The sequence below is a fragment of the Podarcis raffonei genome, chromosome 12 (assembly GCF_027172205.1).
Source record: "Podarcis raffonei isolate rPodRaf1 chromosome 12, rPodRaf1.pri, whole genome shotgun sequence".
NCBI lineage: Eukaryota > Metazoa > Chordata > Lepidosauria > Squamata > Lacertidae > Podarcis > Podarcis raffonei.
In genome coordinates, this window is record NC_070613.1 from 30433567 (window position 1) to 30448535 (window position 14969).

Here is a 14969-nt window from a genome sequence, read left to right on the forward strand (position 1 = left end):
TCATTCATTCATTCATTCATTCATTCAGTTTATTTTATTTGTATGCCACTTTTCCACAAAATAATCATGCTCAAAGCTGCTTACAAAAAAAGAGGGGGGGTGCATTTCAAACAAACACTACAAAAGCAATTTCATATAACACAGGAAAACAATAACATAGCAAAAAAAATTATAACATAGGAAAACAAAAATGTAATAACATACAAAAAACAGCATTTCAATAGGCAATACAGTCATACCTTGGTTGACAAATGGCTTAGTTGCCAAACGTTTCAGCTCCCGAATGATTGAAAACTGGAAGTAAGTGTTCCGATTTCTGAACGATTTTCAGAAGCCAAACGTCTGGTGCGGCTTCCGATTGGCTGCAGGAAGCTTCTGCAGCCAATCGGAAACTGCACCTTGGTTTTCAAATGATTCTGGGAGTCGAATGGACTCCTGGAACACATTCTGTTCGTCAACCAAGGTACAACTTTACTATAAACATAACAAGATTTATTAAACAACATACAGCATTCAATAGCAAAAGTAACAAGTAACAGTTTCACCTTAGTCCTAGAAACAGGACTAGGCCTAGTCAACAGTTGTGCTTCAGACAGCAGAGGAACTAGCAAAAACACTCTCTTCAGACAGTCTCATAGCAAAGGGTATGTGAAATATATGGGAGGAGGCATTCCTTCAGAAAGGCAGGGCCTTAAATTATAGCTACTGCATTGTGGTCCAACTGAAGCATCCAAAATGGTCTTCCAAGGCTACCCCACTTCCAATACATTGCCGTAATGCAACTTAGAGGTTGCCAAGGGAAAGATTATGGAGGCTGGATCTCAATAATCAAGGAGAGGGCACAGTCACACAAAACTAGAAAAAAAGGCATTGTTGGTCATATCACTACCTGGGAATCTAGGAGAAACATCAGATCTTGGAGAAACCCCAAGCTCACCTCATCTAGAGCAGACCATTCACCTATTCTTAATTATAGAGTCCCACAACTGATATTATCTGAGCTTTATGAGGATTGGATTTTATATCACAGGGTTTACTGACTACTCATCTGCATTGGTTTCAGTGCTGCATATACACAAATACCTGGTAATAAGATTGCAGTTTGTAGTAACAAGACTTATGGCAGTACAACACCAGTGATAATTAGACCTATTTGGTGAATTGAAGAAATATTTTCATAAAGAAGATATTAGCATATGTTCTATAACACCAGTAGTATTGAGCCTTGTATATCATTCAGTTCGGAGGAGAGAGGAATTTTTTTGAGTGAGTTCACATTCAAAGTCAAAGACACTTTTTGGAATTGTGCTTGGAAACGTACTGGGAACCAATGCAGATCTCTCAGGACCGGTGTTATATGGTCTCGGCGGCCACTCCCAGTCAGCAGTCTAGCTGCCGCATTCTGGATTAATTGCAGTTTCCAAGTCACCTTCAAAGGTAGCCCCACGTAGAGCGCATTGCAGTAGTCCCAGTGGGAGATAACCAGAGCATGCACCACGCTGGCAAGACAATCTATGGGCAGGTAGGGTCTCAGCCTGCATACCAGATGGAGCTGGTAGACAGCTGCCCTGGACACAAAATTAACCTGCACCTCCATGGAAAGCTGTGAGTCCAAAATGACTCCCAGGCTATGCACCTGGTCCTTCAGGGGCATAATTACCCCATTCAGGACCAGGGAGTCCTCCACACCAGCCCGCCCCCTGTCCCCCAAGAACAGTACTTCTGTCTTGTCAGGATTCAACCTCAATACGTTAGCTGCCATCCATCCTCCAACAGCCTCCAGACACTCACACAAGACCTTCACTGCCTTCACTGGTTCTGGTTTAAAAGAGAGGTAGAGTTGGTTATCATCTGCATATTGATGAACACCCAGCCCAAACCCCCTGATGATCTCTCCCAGAGGCTTCATGTAGATATTAAAAAGCATAGGGGAGAGGATGGAACCCTGAGGCGAGAGCCCAGGCGTCTGAACACTCATCACCCACCACCACTTTCTGGACACGGCCCAGGAGAAAGGAGCGGAACCACTGTATAACAGTGCCCCCAGCTCCCACCTCCTCAAGATGATCCAGAAGGATGTTATGGTCAATGGTATCGAAAGCCACTGAGAGATCCAGCAGAACTAGGAAACAGCTCTCACCTTTGTCCCTAGCCCGCCGGAGATAATCAACCAGTGCGACCAAGGCAGTTTCAGTCCCATGATGAGGCCTGAATCCCGACTGGAAGGCATCCAAATGGTCTGCTTCTTCCAGGCGTGCCTGGAGTTGTTCAGCAACCACCTGCTCAATCACCTTACCCAAGAATGGAAGATTTGAGACTGGGCGATAGTTGGCCATATTGGCTGGGTCTAAAGATTTTTTTTTTTTTAAGAAGCGGTTTAATGTTCGCCTCTTTCAGTGGGCCTGGGAAGGCTCCCTCACAGAGGGAAGCATTCACCACCCCACAGAGCCCATCGCCCAGCCCTTCCCAGCTTGCTTTTATCAGCCAGGAAGCACAAGGATCAAGAAGACAGGTGGTTGGTTTCACTTGTCCAAACAGCCTGTCCAAATCCTCAGAGGTAACAGATTGAAATTGATCCCATATAACATGGCTAGACAGGACTCCAGCACTCTCCTGCCCTGGCCCTGCTCCCATGGTGGAGTCTACCTCCTTTTGAATCCGAGCGACTTTATCTACAAAAAACTTTGCAGAAGCATTGCAGGAGATCTTGGGGTCCCTAGCAGGCCCTGATGATGAAGGTGGTTCCAATAGATTGCGAACCACCTGAAGGAGTCTCCTGCTGCTGTTTTCTGCAGATGCAACAGAAGCGGCAAAGAAGGTCCTCTTCACCATTGCCACTTGGTAGGCTTGACGCTGAGCATACAAAACTGTATATATTAAATTCATACTAGAATGCTGATGAATTTTCATGAGAACTTATATATATATATATATATATATATATATATATATGCATAAAGTGATGTGGAAATGTGAGATGTGGAAATGTGAAGAACTCAACGTAAGATTGGGGGGGGGAGAGAGAGAGACAAACTGAGAAAAACCAAAACTGAAAATTTGGCACATCCTCTCCTTTGCTACTGCTGCTATAACTGTCCTCCCATGAATTGGAGTAGTTACAACGACAACTAACAACTACTGCAGTGTTTGATTGCATCTGCACTTCGAAAGTCACTGAGCACTACCGGTAATATTTCACTGGTGTCATAACTAGTAAGAGGTAAGCTGCCCCAGCTCTGTTTCTATTCAGCTCATTCTTACTGGGCTTTTCTAGAAAACTTCCAAACAAGCTCTGAATTTTTCTGAGAAATCTCCCAGAGCCTGCTTTATTTTTCTCCCCCTCTCTCTGCATATTTCCTCTGAACTATGAACTGTCGGTTTCTTCTAGTGTCCTATTTTATTTTTAACTGGTTATTAATTTCTTCTTTACCAAAGAAGGGATGAAAGCAGTCAAGGTGTTCAGTGCCACTGATTTTACAACATAACTCTCCAGCCTCTCCTGCTGAGCGAACAGGTTCATTCTTCTTTGCTGATGGTCCTCCTCTGATCTCACCACAGTGATGCTTCCTGGATCACAGAACAAAGCATGTAAAGCTCTTTGTGTACTATGGAAAGAGACACATTTCCATTATTGTATTAGCAAGAGCCTAGCAGCCACGAACCTAAAGGGTTAGGAGTATATTTTCCGGGCTTCACATCTGACAGCTGTCTTTGAAATTCGCAAAATGCGCGAGCCACTGATACCGTGTGAGGCTCTGCTTGCATTTTGACAATGATTACACTGTTTTGATTTGTACAGAAAGGTTTTCTTCAGCTCTTTCGGGCTCTTGGCAGTTGAGCGGAGCAGAATGAACTAGGTCTTAATCATATTTTGCTTTCATCTTTAGAATAGCGTGAGTGAGTGAGTGAGTGAGTGTGTGTGTGTGTGTGTGTATGGCAAGGGAACGTCTGAGAAAAGAGACAAGGAAACAACCAGTTTTCAGGTGCATAAATGGTGCAAACAAAAGCAAAACATACTTCCCCACAAAAAACAACAACCCATGACTGAAGTTGTACCTTAATGGGCCGGCAGGGGGGAGAGAATGTTGCTAGAAACAATTCCTGTGAATATTTTCCTTCCTCTTCATGGTAAAAACTCAATGATTTCACAGGAAGACAATCCAGGGTAATAGAATCATAGAATTGTAGAGTTGCAAGGTTCCCCAAGAGCTATTGAGTACAACCCCCTACAATGCAGGAATCAGAGTTGAAGAATACCTGGCAGACGGTCATCCAACCTCTGTTTAAAAACCTCTAGTGATGGAGAGCCCAGCATATTCAGATGTAGTCTACTCCACACCACTCAACAGCTCTTAACATCAGAAAGCTCCTAGTAATGTTTAGTCGGAATTTCCTTTCTTGTAATTTGAATCCCCTGGCTCAGGTCCTATTCTCCAGAGCAGCGGAAAACAAGCTTGCTCCACCTTGCATGTGACAGCCCTTCAGAAATTTGAAGATGGCTATCTTATCACCTCTTGGTCTTCTCTTCCCCAGGCTCCAACTCCCTCAACCATTCCTCATAATGTTTGGTTTCCAAACCCTTTATCGCTTTGGTCGCCCTCCTCTGCACACATTCCAAGATAAAGCAGGGATAGGGTGGCAATTTGACACCAAAGAAGAGGAAATACCTCACCAAAAATGAAGACAGAACACAAATTTACATAATATGTGCCCGTGCTAATTTAGAAAGAATTGCTGTAATTGAAGCAGAAATGCAATGCATCTTACCGCAGTGGGGAAGATTGCGACCAAGTGACCCATCATATGCTACAACTCTTGTAAATAGATTCAGTATCTCTGGAACCCAAAGTCTTGGACTAGAAAAAGTGAAACACAATAAAATATTTTCAGAGATGGGTTGTGGAGATTGTTAAGTTCCTAGAAGCTCTAAATAGGTTGTCAATTTTACAATTCTTCTGCAAAACACACCACTGGAATTCGACAAAATTGCTCCAATATTAAGTGCAAAGAAAGGCTCTCTGATCCTTCAGCTTTACAAGATTTCAAAGCAATTTTGCAGGAAGAGCCTGGAGTCAGTAGGCGTAACTAGGGTTCAGTTGTGTTTACCCAATCACAGAGAAGCTTTAGAAGAGTTAATGGGATAGTAGACTGAAGAAAAATATATAAATATATTCTGATTTGAAATCCAATGCAATATTTTTGTGGTGTTCCCACATACCCCACTCCACTTTTGCACATGTATATAATTTTAAAAGAGCCAGTGCTTAGAATAATACAGACTGGAATTTTCTCCCACAATGGATGTGTTTTCAGTAGGCAGTCATCTTTTTCAAAGAAGTCACATGGTCCAAACCAATTTAACCTACAAACAAGACTCCCACTCTATGCAATATTGTATACTGTATATAATCCACCATAACTGCCCTTCACTAGCCCTAATTGTGTCGGAAATATTTTGAACCTAATGTGCCATCAGAAAAACCACCTTTGTGGACATGAAGGCTACATTTTGCTGTCTGAATACTCTTCCTTTCAGTAGTTCTGCAAAACCAGATGGCACCTAAGACAGATACAGTAGGTCATTTATATTCCTAAGCATGGCATATATGCTATTTACTACTTTGTATCTGAAGTGCTTTCCGTAATTCAAATCCTGAGTGGTTAACTGAGACTCCCCACTTTCCATAGTCTAACGTAAATAAACACCTGGAAGTGCAGTAGCAAAAGAAGATAGGGTTAATAGGCTGAAGCTAAATTCAGATAAGAAGTTATTACAGTGGGGAAATCAAGCACTCTCGGATTGATGGAAGGCATTTGTGCCCTGCCTTCTGCCTTTCTGCTTCCCCATCACATAATTCCTCCTCAGGCGTCTAACTCACATCTCTGTATCTGTGGAATGAAAGGCCCCACTCATTTTGCTGTCTCGCACAGATTTCCTTTAAATGCTTTGTGTCCTCCTAATGGCCCATCCCCAGGCTATCACCTCACACAGGAGGCCAGCCTGGCTTAGTTAGCCCTTTACACATGCCAAATCCAGAGGATTAGCATTGTCTAGCACACAGCTTAATACACATGGGTCTGACCTAATGCACGTGAGTCTAATACACAGGGGACTCAGTAAACAGCTGCAAATAAAATATTTCAAGTGTGTTTTAAGTGCAATATACAATGTGACACTAGATGGTGATGGTGAGCCTAATAGAAAATTCAATGTGCTTTTTTAAAACGCTTTTTTAAAAAGCATTTTAAGAGTGGTTTTTATATGTGTCTAGATTTCACCAGGGTTGGCTACTTACTGGTTTTAACACTCTGAGCACTGATTAAATTATAACTCCTACTAGACCCAGGAATTTAGCACCCACCAACTCATAACTCTTGAGAGTCCCATGGACTGCAAGAAGATCAAACCTATCCATTCTTAAGGAAATCAGCCCTGAGTGCTCACTGGAAGGACAGATCCTGAAGTTGAGGCTCCAATACTTTGGCCATCTCATGAGAAGAGAAGACTCCCTGGAAAAGACCCTGATGTTGGGAAAGATGGAGGGCACAAGGAGACGACAGAGGACGAGATGGTTGGATAATGTTCTCGAAGCTACCAGCATGAGTTTGACTAAACTGCGGGAGGCAGTGGAAGACAGAAGTGCCTGGCGTGCTCTGGTCCATGGGGTCACAAAGACTAAACAACAACAACTCATAACAATACTTTTGTAAGCTATAGTCTGACTATTGCAGTGAATTCTGCTTTTTAGTTCCATGCAGGAGAGGCTACTGCCCTTGTATATGTTAGATGGAGGTATCCACCTAACATAAAAGATCTTATGTGTTCTATGTGCATAAATATCTGGGCTCACAGAGAAGTGCCTGTTTCTTTAGGGGGACTTCTAAAGCTGGTCTGACATGTTTTGCAGTTCCATTGCATGATGCAAGGATAGTGCACTGCATGATGCAATGATTGTGGAAACTAGTTCTGAGGCAGACGTCTTCAGCCGCACAATGCTTTGTTGACAACCCTAAAATAGTGGTGCCCCAAGCTGCCACTGAGATCTTCATGTTGGCGCAACATTCCCATTCCCATGGAAGTGGCTGTGCAGTGAAGACAACCCGTGCCTCTCACCCTTTACTTTGATAGTTGTTGAAGTCTTGAGTAGCATCCCTCATGAGGACACTCTTTAACGAAACACACAGATGGCCCTCCACATTTTTTCAGACACAGCGACTCCTGTGAATAACAGTGCCTCTCAGCAGTTTATGAGCGAGTTCCATGAAAATTAAAGGAATTTACATATGAATAAATGTGTGTGTGAGGACCACAGCTTTGGTGTGCCAAAGCGATTCAGCCGTACGGCTAGATTTAATAATGTGTACAAAAGCAGGTGGCACGTTTGTATGATCTGATAGCTTTATGGTTTAGCTGATAATGAACCTGTGGTGGGACATGGGCAGGCAGAAGTCTGAAAGGGATTGGCAGGGTTACAATCTTCATTTTGGATTGCAGCTTTAGGAACCTTCTCAATTTTGTGCGCTCTGCCAATTACTGTGGGGAAATATTTCCTTTTTCTTAGCATAATATCTTTGTTCTTAAAGACATTTCCATTTAAATGTGGAAGGCCGCATTAGTACATTTCTGAGGGGTGGATAATGAGATGTTTTGATGTGAGCACTGAGGCCTGTCTCCCTCCTTTGAAGCATACATACAATATGCCTGTAAAAATCACATTGTATGATTGTGTGTAATATAGCTGTGATAAGACTTCAGAGAAAGAAATTCTTATCTTCCTTTATTTGATCAGCAGAGCCTAGATTGAGGTGAAAATTATGTGATAAGGAAAATACAGCATATTTTGATTCTTCGTTTTCCGGCATGCAGCAAAAGACATCAAAAAGTCCCTTTGAGCATGGGCTCATCACTGACGCCAGCACACTGAAAGAAAAATGGGGTTAATAAAGGACTTAGGTGTTACTTTGTAAAAAAAGAGAAGTAGATTTTGTTTTGCAGCAAAAGTGGGGTGGGGGTGGAATCAAGTCGACAGGAAAGGAAAAAAACACCCTCAGACTATTTACTTGTTTGAGAGGCTTGTTGTTTTTCCAGCCTTGAAGTTGATGGCAAAAGGCTTCTTGTTTTTCACAAAACTTTATTGTCTCAACAAGTCACCAGTCTGCACTGGTGCTTACCTATGCCAGTTTACCAACAATGGCTTGTGAAGAACTGCCTACCCAGGGTATCAGGGCAGGGTTTGACATTGGTTAGCAAACCACAGTTTATGCTACTAAATGTGTAGAACTGTTTATACACCGTTTTGGTCATTGTTGTGTTTCAACAGGCTGCCACACCATGGACAACGGAGCTTCTCTGCGTTGCTGCATTGTGAGAATAGGGGTAGGCTCGTGAGGCTGAGCAGATGGAAGATGAAAGTGCACAAGTCGCTTTAAACCATGGTTTGCTTATTGTGGATCTAGATCTAAGCTAAGGCTGGGCCTAAATCCCTTTCCTCCCACTTTAAGTAACCAGCTCACAAGCCATTAAAGTCTCGCTGTGTATTTTACATCCATTCTTTGAGTGGGTGGGCAGCAGTGCTGCTATTAGTGACCACCATTTTTATTTCCCAGATCTCACTCAGAGTGCTGTTCTATCAAGATTAAGTACACTCCTATTTCCATCAGCCCCAGCCAACATTGGATGCTATGAGTTATTGTTCAACAACATCTGGAGGACCACAGGTTCTCCATCCTTGACATAGGTGTTAGGGTGGAATTATGGATTTGTTTTAGGTTGAGGACCATACATGTGGGTGATAAACTTCCACCCCACAAGCATGATCTGGCCTATCAAATATTTTTTCCATGTCCCACCACCAGTCACCCAACAGACTACAACCACAATGCTGAACAAATCACCTCTGCTTTACCCACTGCCATTGTGGACCAGAGCTCTCCAGAAACAGGAAGGAATGCTCTGGTATATTCTTATGTTTCCTGACCAAAGAAGACTGGAGAACTCTTTCCTGCTTCTGGAACATTTTGATGCACAGTGCAGGAGAAGTGCTTTCTTCAGTGCTGCCACCAATGGTAAACTGGGTCACAGTGCCAGGCTGAACAATTTAAATCATTCCATGTCATCCTGAGGAACAGTAAAGGGGCTCTATGTATATATGCACACATGTGAGTGTGCAGTGTGTGCATGTTTGTACACTCTGATATATATGGATCTTCAGGTGATTGTGGAGTAGTCCAACTTCCTTTCTGGCCACACCCACTTTTTCACCACTTGGGATGTAGGTCATTAGAGGGCACTGTGGCCTTTGGAATTGGGGGGGGCGGGGAATTATCCCTGCAGTATCTATTTACATGTCCTATACAAAATGCTTTGAATGAACACTAGCTTTGTATATTATTGAAATGGTAAAATACAGTGGTACCTCAGTTTTTGAATGCAATCCGTTTCGGAAGACCGCCCGAATTCCGAAACGTTTGAAAACTGAGGCGCAAAGGGTGGCCTGCATTTTCAAAAGAGAAAATTGAAAAGAAACTCAGGGGAAGCCATTCAACGTCTGAGGCACGTTTGAAAACGGAAGCATTTACTTCCAGGTTTTAGGCGTTTGAAAACCAAAATGTTTGACTTCCAATACGTTCGAAAACCGAGGTACCCCTTTACTTGCAAGGGTGAGCAGGTTCCAGGCTTGTGAGATCTATTTCATCCCCCCCTCCCATTTTTTTTTTTACAACAGCAATATATATCAATTGAACTCTTGGTACTTGGTGAATACCTTTTTATCTTCAATGTTTCTGATTCTATGATAAATTTTAACAAAGTTTATCTCTGTTCTATCTTTTGTAACTGTATTGAACACCAATCAGATACTACAGTGATAAACATGTATAAACTGTTGAAATAAACAAATATACAGGCCAAATTGCTTCCAAGTGATCACACACACCATATACAGTATTTAAAGCACATCAAACAACCCTCAGAGAATTCTGGGAACTTTAGTTTGTCAAGAGTGATGGGAGCTTTAGCTCTGAGTAGTAAACTACAGTTCCCAGGATTCTTTGGGGTTATGTGTGATTTAAATGCATGGTGTGTGCAGGTCTGGATTAAAGCCATAGGAGGCCCTGTGCTAGGAGACTTTGGGAGGACTAAATTTATAACACCTGATTATGAGAAACATTGAAAGTAGAATGTTGCTGAAATTTTAGAATTGATAAAAAATATTGTTTATAATTTTATAACCTTTAATAAGTTTACAAAAATATGGAATTAATGAAGACATTCACACAAAACAATCATATGGGAATCTCATATATCAGTTTCAAGCTCTTTTGGATGCAAACTTATCAATTATATCATTAAAATCAGCAAGTCCCAGTTTATAATTTTCTATGCTTAGATAGTAAACTCTGCTTTTTTTTATGGCAAGAAGCTAAGGATCCACTAGATTACAAGGCTCTGGGATGCAACCTGATTAGTCCATATGTAAATCCAGCACTGGGACACGTGGGCAATGTGTGTATTACATTTCCATTGATAAGAAACAGAAGTTCATTCAGATGCACAGAATCTCCACCTCGTGGGTGCAAATCTGAAGCAATGCCTTTTCAAAGGATGTAATATTGTAAGCCGGGGATCGTGTGTTCCTCCAAAATGTAAACGTCACATGAGAAAATACTCGTGCTCTTTCCAAGTGATGACACCCATATGCCGTTTATAGCATTGTCCCCGTTACGCCTGAAAAAGTAAAACTGCAAATACACTTTTTTAAAAAAGAGAGGACTGCATGATCCTCGGAGTCCATTCTATAAGATTCACAGGCAAGATTGAACATGGAATGCGATAGACTAGAGAAAGAGGGCAGGGAGAGCTAGAGGGCCGGGCCGCCGCCACAATAACCCCGCCAACCATCGCCGTGCGATCCCCTCCGGCTCCCGCCGCGCTGAATAGGAAAACCACGTCCCTGTGCCAGGAACAATAGCGCGGGCAAGCCCTTCGTTTCTTCCAACGCGCCTGCGCGGCTCTTTCTGCACATGCGCGGCGGCCGCCCCCCCCCCAGCGGAAGCTCTCTGCTCCTTTGCGGCGGGTCGGTTCCTGCTTTTGGTTTCGGCAGGAGGGGAACTGCATCCGGGGCGAGGCTTCGCCTATTGTCTGGGTTACGGAGGTGGCCTGTGGGACGCCGCGCAGCCTCTCCCTCTCCAGCGCGGGGTTGCCGCCTAGAGGGGAGCCTGCCGGGCTCGGGGCTGAGGGCTGCCTCCTCATGTGCCCGCGAGCGGCTGCTCGGCTCCAGTGAGTAAGTCAAGGCGCCGGCGCCCGCGAGGGCTTCCTCCCTGCCCGCTTCCCTGCGCTGGGAACCCGCGGCCGCCGGCAGCGGGGCTTTTCCTTCAGCCGCTGGCGCCCTGCGCCCGGCGGCGGGCTTCGTCCAGGGGCTGCTGCGGGGCGCCCCACCCTCCCGTGGCTTCAATTTGTTCTGGGGGTGGGCATAGACCATCCCGCCTTCAAGGGAGCCTCCCCCGACCCAGCCCTGCTTTGCATTCCCACGACCCAGCTTTCTCTGCAAATTTAAACCCGCATCGTGCAAGAGTTCTGAAGCCCCACATGGTTTTCCTTACTTTTCTTTTCTCCCCCACCAACAGCTGGTCACAAAAGAAACATGCATGCCTCTCTCCTTTTCTTTTTCTCCCCACAGTGGATCGCAGCTCGAAGAGGCGGCAGGTGAAGCCCTTGGCAGCTTCCCTGCTGGAAGTTTTAGATTATGACAGTTCAGATGACAGTGACTTTAAGGTTGGAGATGCTTCAGGTAAACGCCTTTTTTCTGCTTTTCCCGTTTTGACATAGTTTTGTGTTGTAGGGTTCTTCCACTAGTTATGCTTTATTTAATTGCTCGTAAAAGTAAACTACCATTACCTTTTGACTTCTGATCTGCTGAAAGGATGAGAACATCGGTTATGTAGATATAGCATAAGTGTTTTTTTTGCTTTAGAAGTTAAAATTCTAATGTAGTTGAGTTTAGCAAGCGCGGAGGGGATACTGGGTGAATTGATGAGGGTGGCGCTGTGGTCTAAACCACCGAGCCTCTTGGGCTTGCCGATCGGAAGGTCTGCAGTTCTAATACATGTGACGGGGTTAGCTCCCGTTGCTCTGTCCCAGCTCCTGCCAACCTAGCAGCTTGAAAAGCATGCCAGTGCAAGTAGATAAATAAGTACCACTGCAGCGGGAAGGTAAACGGCATTTCTGTGCACTCTGGTTTCTTTCACGGTATCCCGTTGCGCCGGAAGTGGTTTAGTCATGCTGGCCACATGACCCAGAAAGCTGTCTGTGGACAAATGCTGGCTCCCTCGGCCTGAAAGCGAGATGAGCGCCACACCCCATAGTTGCCTTTGACTGGACTTAACCGTCCAGGGGTCCTTTGCCTTTTTTTTTTACTGGGTGAATGACTAGCAGTGTAGCATGAGGGAGCAAAGTCTTGAGGGTTGGAAAGTTGGGAGAGGTTTGGGATTTATAAATAAAGAGATCTAGGCCCCTCCCCTCTTCCCTGCTGCAAGGTGGACAGGCTGAGATCTTGAGCTCTTTGGCATGTTCTTTCAGGTAGTCTTTCCTCCACATAACTGCAGTATCCCATGTGTCATTTTCTACCTTGATCCCCGCTCCCTTATTTGGGGTAGTGAAACTGGCTATCCAGATGTTTTTGGACTCCCATAATCTCATCATTAGCCATGTGGATTGGAGTCCAACAACATCTGCATATTCCCCACCACTGCTGTGAACACAGTAGTTTGCTGCCCTGTTCCTCCCCCCCCCCCGTATCTGTAAGCCAAGATGATTCTGACCCAGATCCGTTTCAGCCAGCTTTCCAACAGTACATTCCTGCAAGCCACTTTCCCCTCTCTCTTCTAGTCTTCCAATTATATGATTCCCAAAATCTTTAGTTTTTCCTTGCCCAAAACCTACCCATATGCTAACCTTCAGGAAGTCCTGTGATCAGTGCAATGTCTGACTACTGCTGGGGATAAGAAACAGTGATTCTTCCATGATGGGGATGGGGCCTAGAGCTGTATATTTGGTCATTCTGAATTCAGCAAAGAGTTGGATGTGACACAAAGAGTGACACATCAACTTCTGGTTGAATAATTACAAAGTCCAGTTAAACAATTGGAGAGTTTTTGCATGTCAGAAGCATGTACATTTCGGAATATCTAGGAGGATTCCTTCTGTCTTGCAGACTAGCTTAGCTTTATGCAGTCTTGGTGGCACTTTCATTGTCTCAGAACTATGCACTGAAAGTAAGGGCAGCTTTGGCTATGCATGTACTATGTCAGATTTTGCTTTTTCACCCATGCTTTACCCATTCTGCTACACACACAAAGGTACACAAACTAATTACAATAGAGGAGGGACATTTTTTTTTAAAAAAACCCTTCTGGTGGTTCAAATAGAAGACTTGTTTAAAGCTTAATTGCTTTACAAGTGGTTCCAGTGCTTAATTGCTTTCTCAGAGAAAGGCATTACCTCACCACCTATTGGCTGATGAGTGGAGCTAGCATGCCTTGCTCCAGCAAAAAAGCAATCAGGAACTCACTGTAAGCTCCTGGTTGTTCCTTTGAAGCCACATCAGTATTTACTGCACACATGACATTGCATAAGGCATCAGGTGCGGTTTGGGTGAAATGGGTAAAATGGCTTCATGGGCCAGATTGAGATCCATGGCAGGCCAACTTTGGCCTGCAGGCTGGACATTCACCATCTTTGCTCTGAAAGCCATTGCAGCAATTGATCTGAGGTGGTTATAAGTGAACAGTCAGATTAGCACTTACTTAAATAGCTCCATGTGGTTACCAGCTTTGCCTATGCAACCAGGTGTTCGCTTGGGGCAATGTCTCATGAAGAGAAGTCTGCTTCGGCCACACTACCACTTCAAAACCATGTGAATATGCATTTATAAGCAGGTTTGTGGTGATGAGGTGGACCACTTCAAAGTTCATACCATGGGAGATGCAGTCCTTATTTCTTCCTCACCCACTGGAGTGTTTTTAAGTATTCACATTGTGATAGGTATACATCTACATTCACTGTTTCAGAGCATCAAGCAAAACCTCTTTGAAGATGTGCACATGCCTAAATGATTATATAAATGCCATATTATCACATTTACATGTGTATTTGAATTTTGAATTTCAGTATGGAAGGTGGTCTTGCAAGTCGCTATCAATTTGATCTACTTTTCTGAAGCAGATAATATAATATTTAATAATATACAGTCGTACCATGGAAGTTGAACGGAATCTGTTCCGGGAGTCTGTTCGACTTCCAAAATGTTCGAAAACCAAATCACTGCTTCTGATTGGCTGCAGGAAGCTCCTGCAGCCAATCAGAAGTAGCGGAAGCCCCATCGGACGTTCGAGTTCCAAAAGAACCTTTGCAAACCAGAACAATCACTTCCGTGTTTGCGGCGTTGGGAGCCAAAACATCCGAGTTCAAGGGAGTTTGGGATCCAAGGTACGACTGTAATACAATACTTTATATAATATGTGTAGAAATAATTCAAGTTTGATGTCTCTTATCTCTTAAACTTTGCAAGCTTGCATACTGTGTTGGTTAAATGCAGTTCCTTGAGTACCTCTTTTATATATTTTTATTTGCAATATTTTAAATAAAGTGAGTGAAATATAGCATTGCTTTTTGTCTCCATAGTTGTCTGAGAATAATTGAATTGTCATGTTAGTGTATAAAGATGATGGATGTTAAAGTTTGCAGCTTTTGTTGCATAAGAATGTTGAAGTTCAGTCACATTTTAATTCTTCAAAACTTTGAATGAAAAATGCTGAATCTTACAGCTTTGTGACAATTTTGCTTATAATTGATGACACAAACCTTGATTTGTATTTTACTGGAGTCTTGAAATGAGACTGATCACAATAAATAACAGTATTTGGATCACAATAAATAATAATACTTGCAACTGGTTTACTTTGCAATTTCC

At 43.4% G+C, this 14969-nt stretch overlaps 1 protein-coding gene and 1 long non-coding RNA gene across 15 annotated transcripts in view; one reads left to right on the forward strand and one right to left on the reverse strand.

Annotated features, from left to right (window-relative positions):
* Nucleotides 1-7761: 7761 nt before the first annotated feature.
* LOC128398447 (uncharacterized) lies at nucleotides 7762-9497 on the reverse strand. The gene is made up of 2 exons (XR_008327118.1): nucleotides 9417-9497; nucleotides 7762-7921 (listed from the first exon to the last, which is right to left on the reverse strand). It is a non-coding gene; the product is annotated as an uncharacterized LOC128398447 (long non-coding RNA).
* A 1558-nt stretch (nucleotides 9498-11055) lies between these two features.
* PHF14 (PHD finger protein 14) overlaps nucleotides 11056-14969 on the forward strand; it is a 132323-nt gene continuing 128409 nt past the window's right edge. For 12 of the 14 annotated variants that reach the window (XR_008327116.1, XR_008327114.1, XR_008327115.1 and 9 more), the window contains exons 1-2: nucleotides 11108-11282; nucleotides 11679-11789. Coding sequence is in view for 10 of the 14 variants with exons in the window: in XM_053359525.1 (XP_053215500.1) it covers nucleotide 11282; nucleotides 11679-11789 (112 nt within the window). In the remaining 4 variants the exon portion in view is untranslated. Of the gene's footprint in view, nucleotides 11283-11678; nucleotides 11790-14969 lie in introns of all 14 variants that reach the window. The other 2 variants (XM_053359526.1, XM_053359530.1) reach the window with 2 other exon arrangements.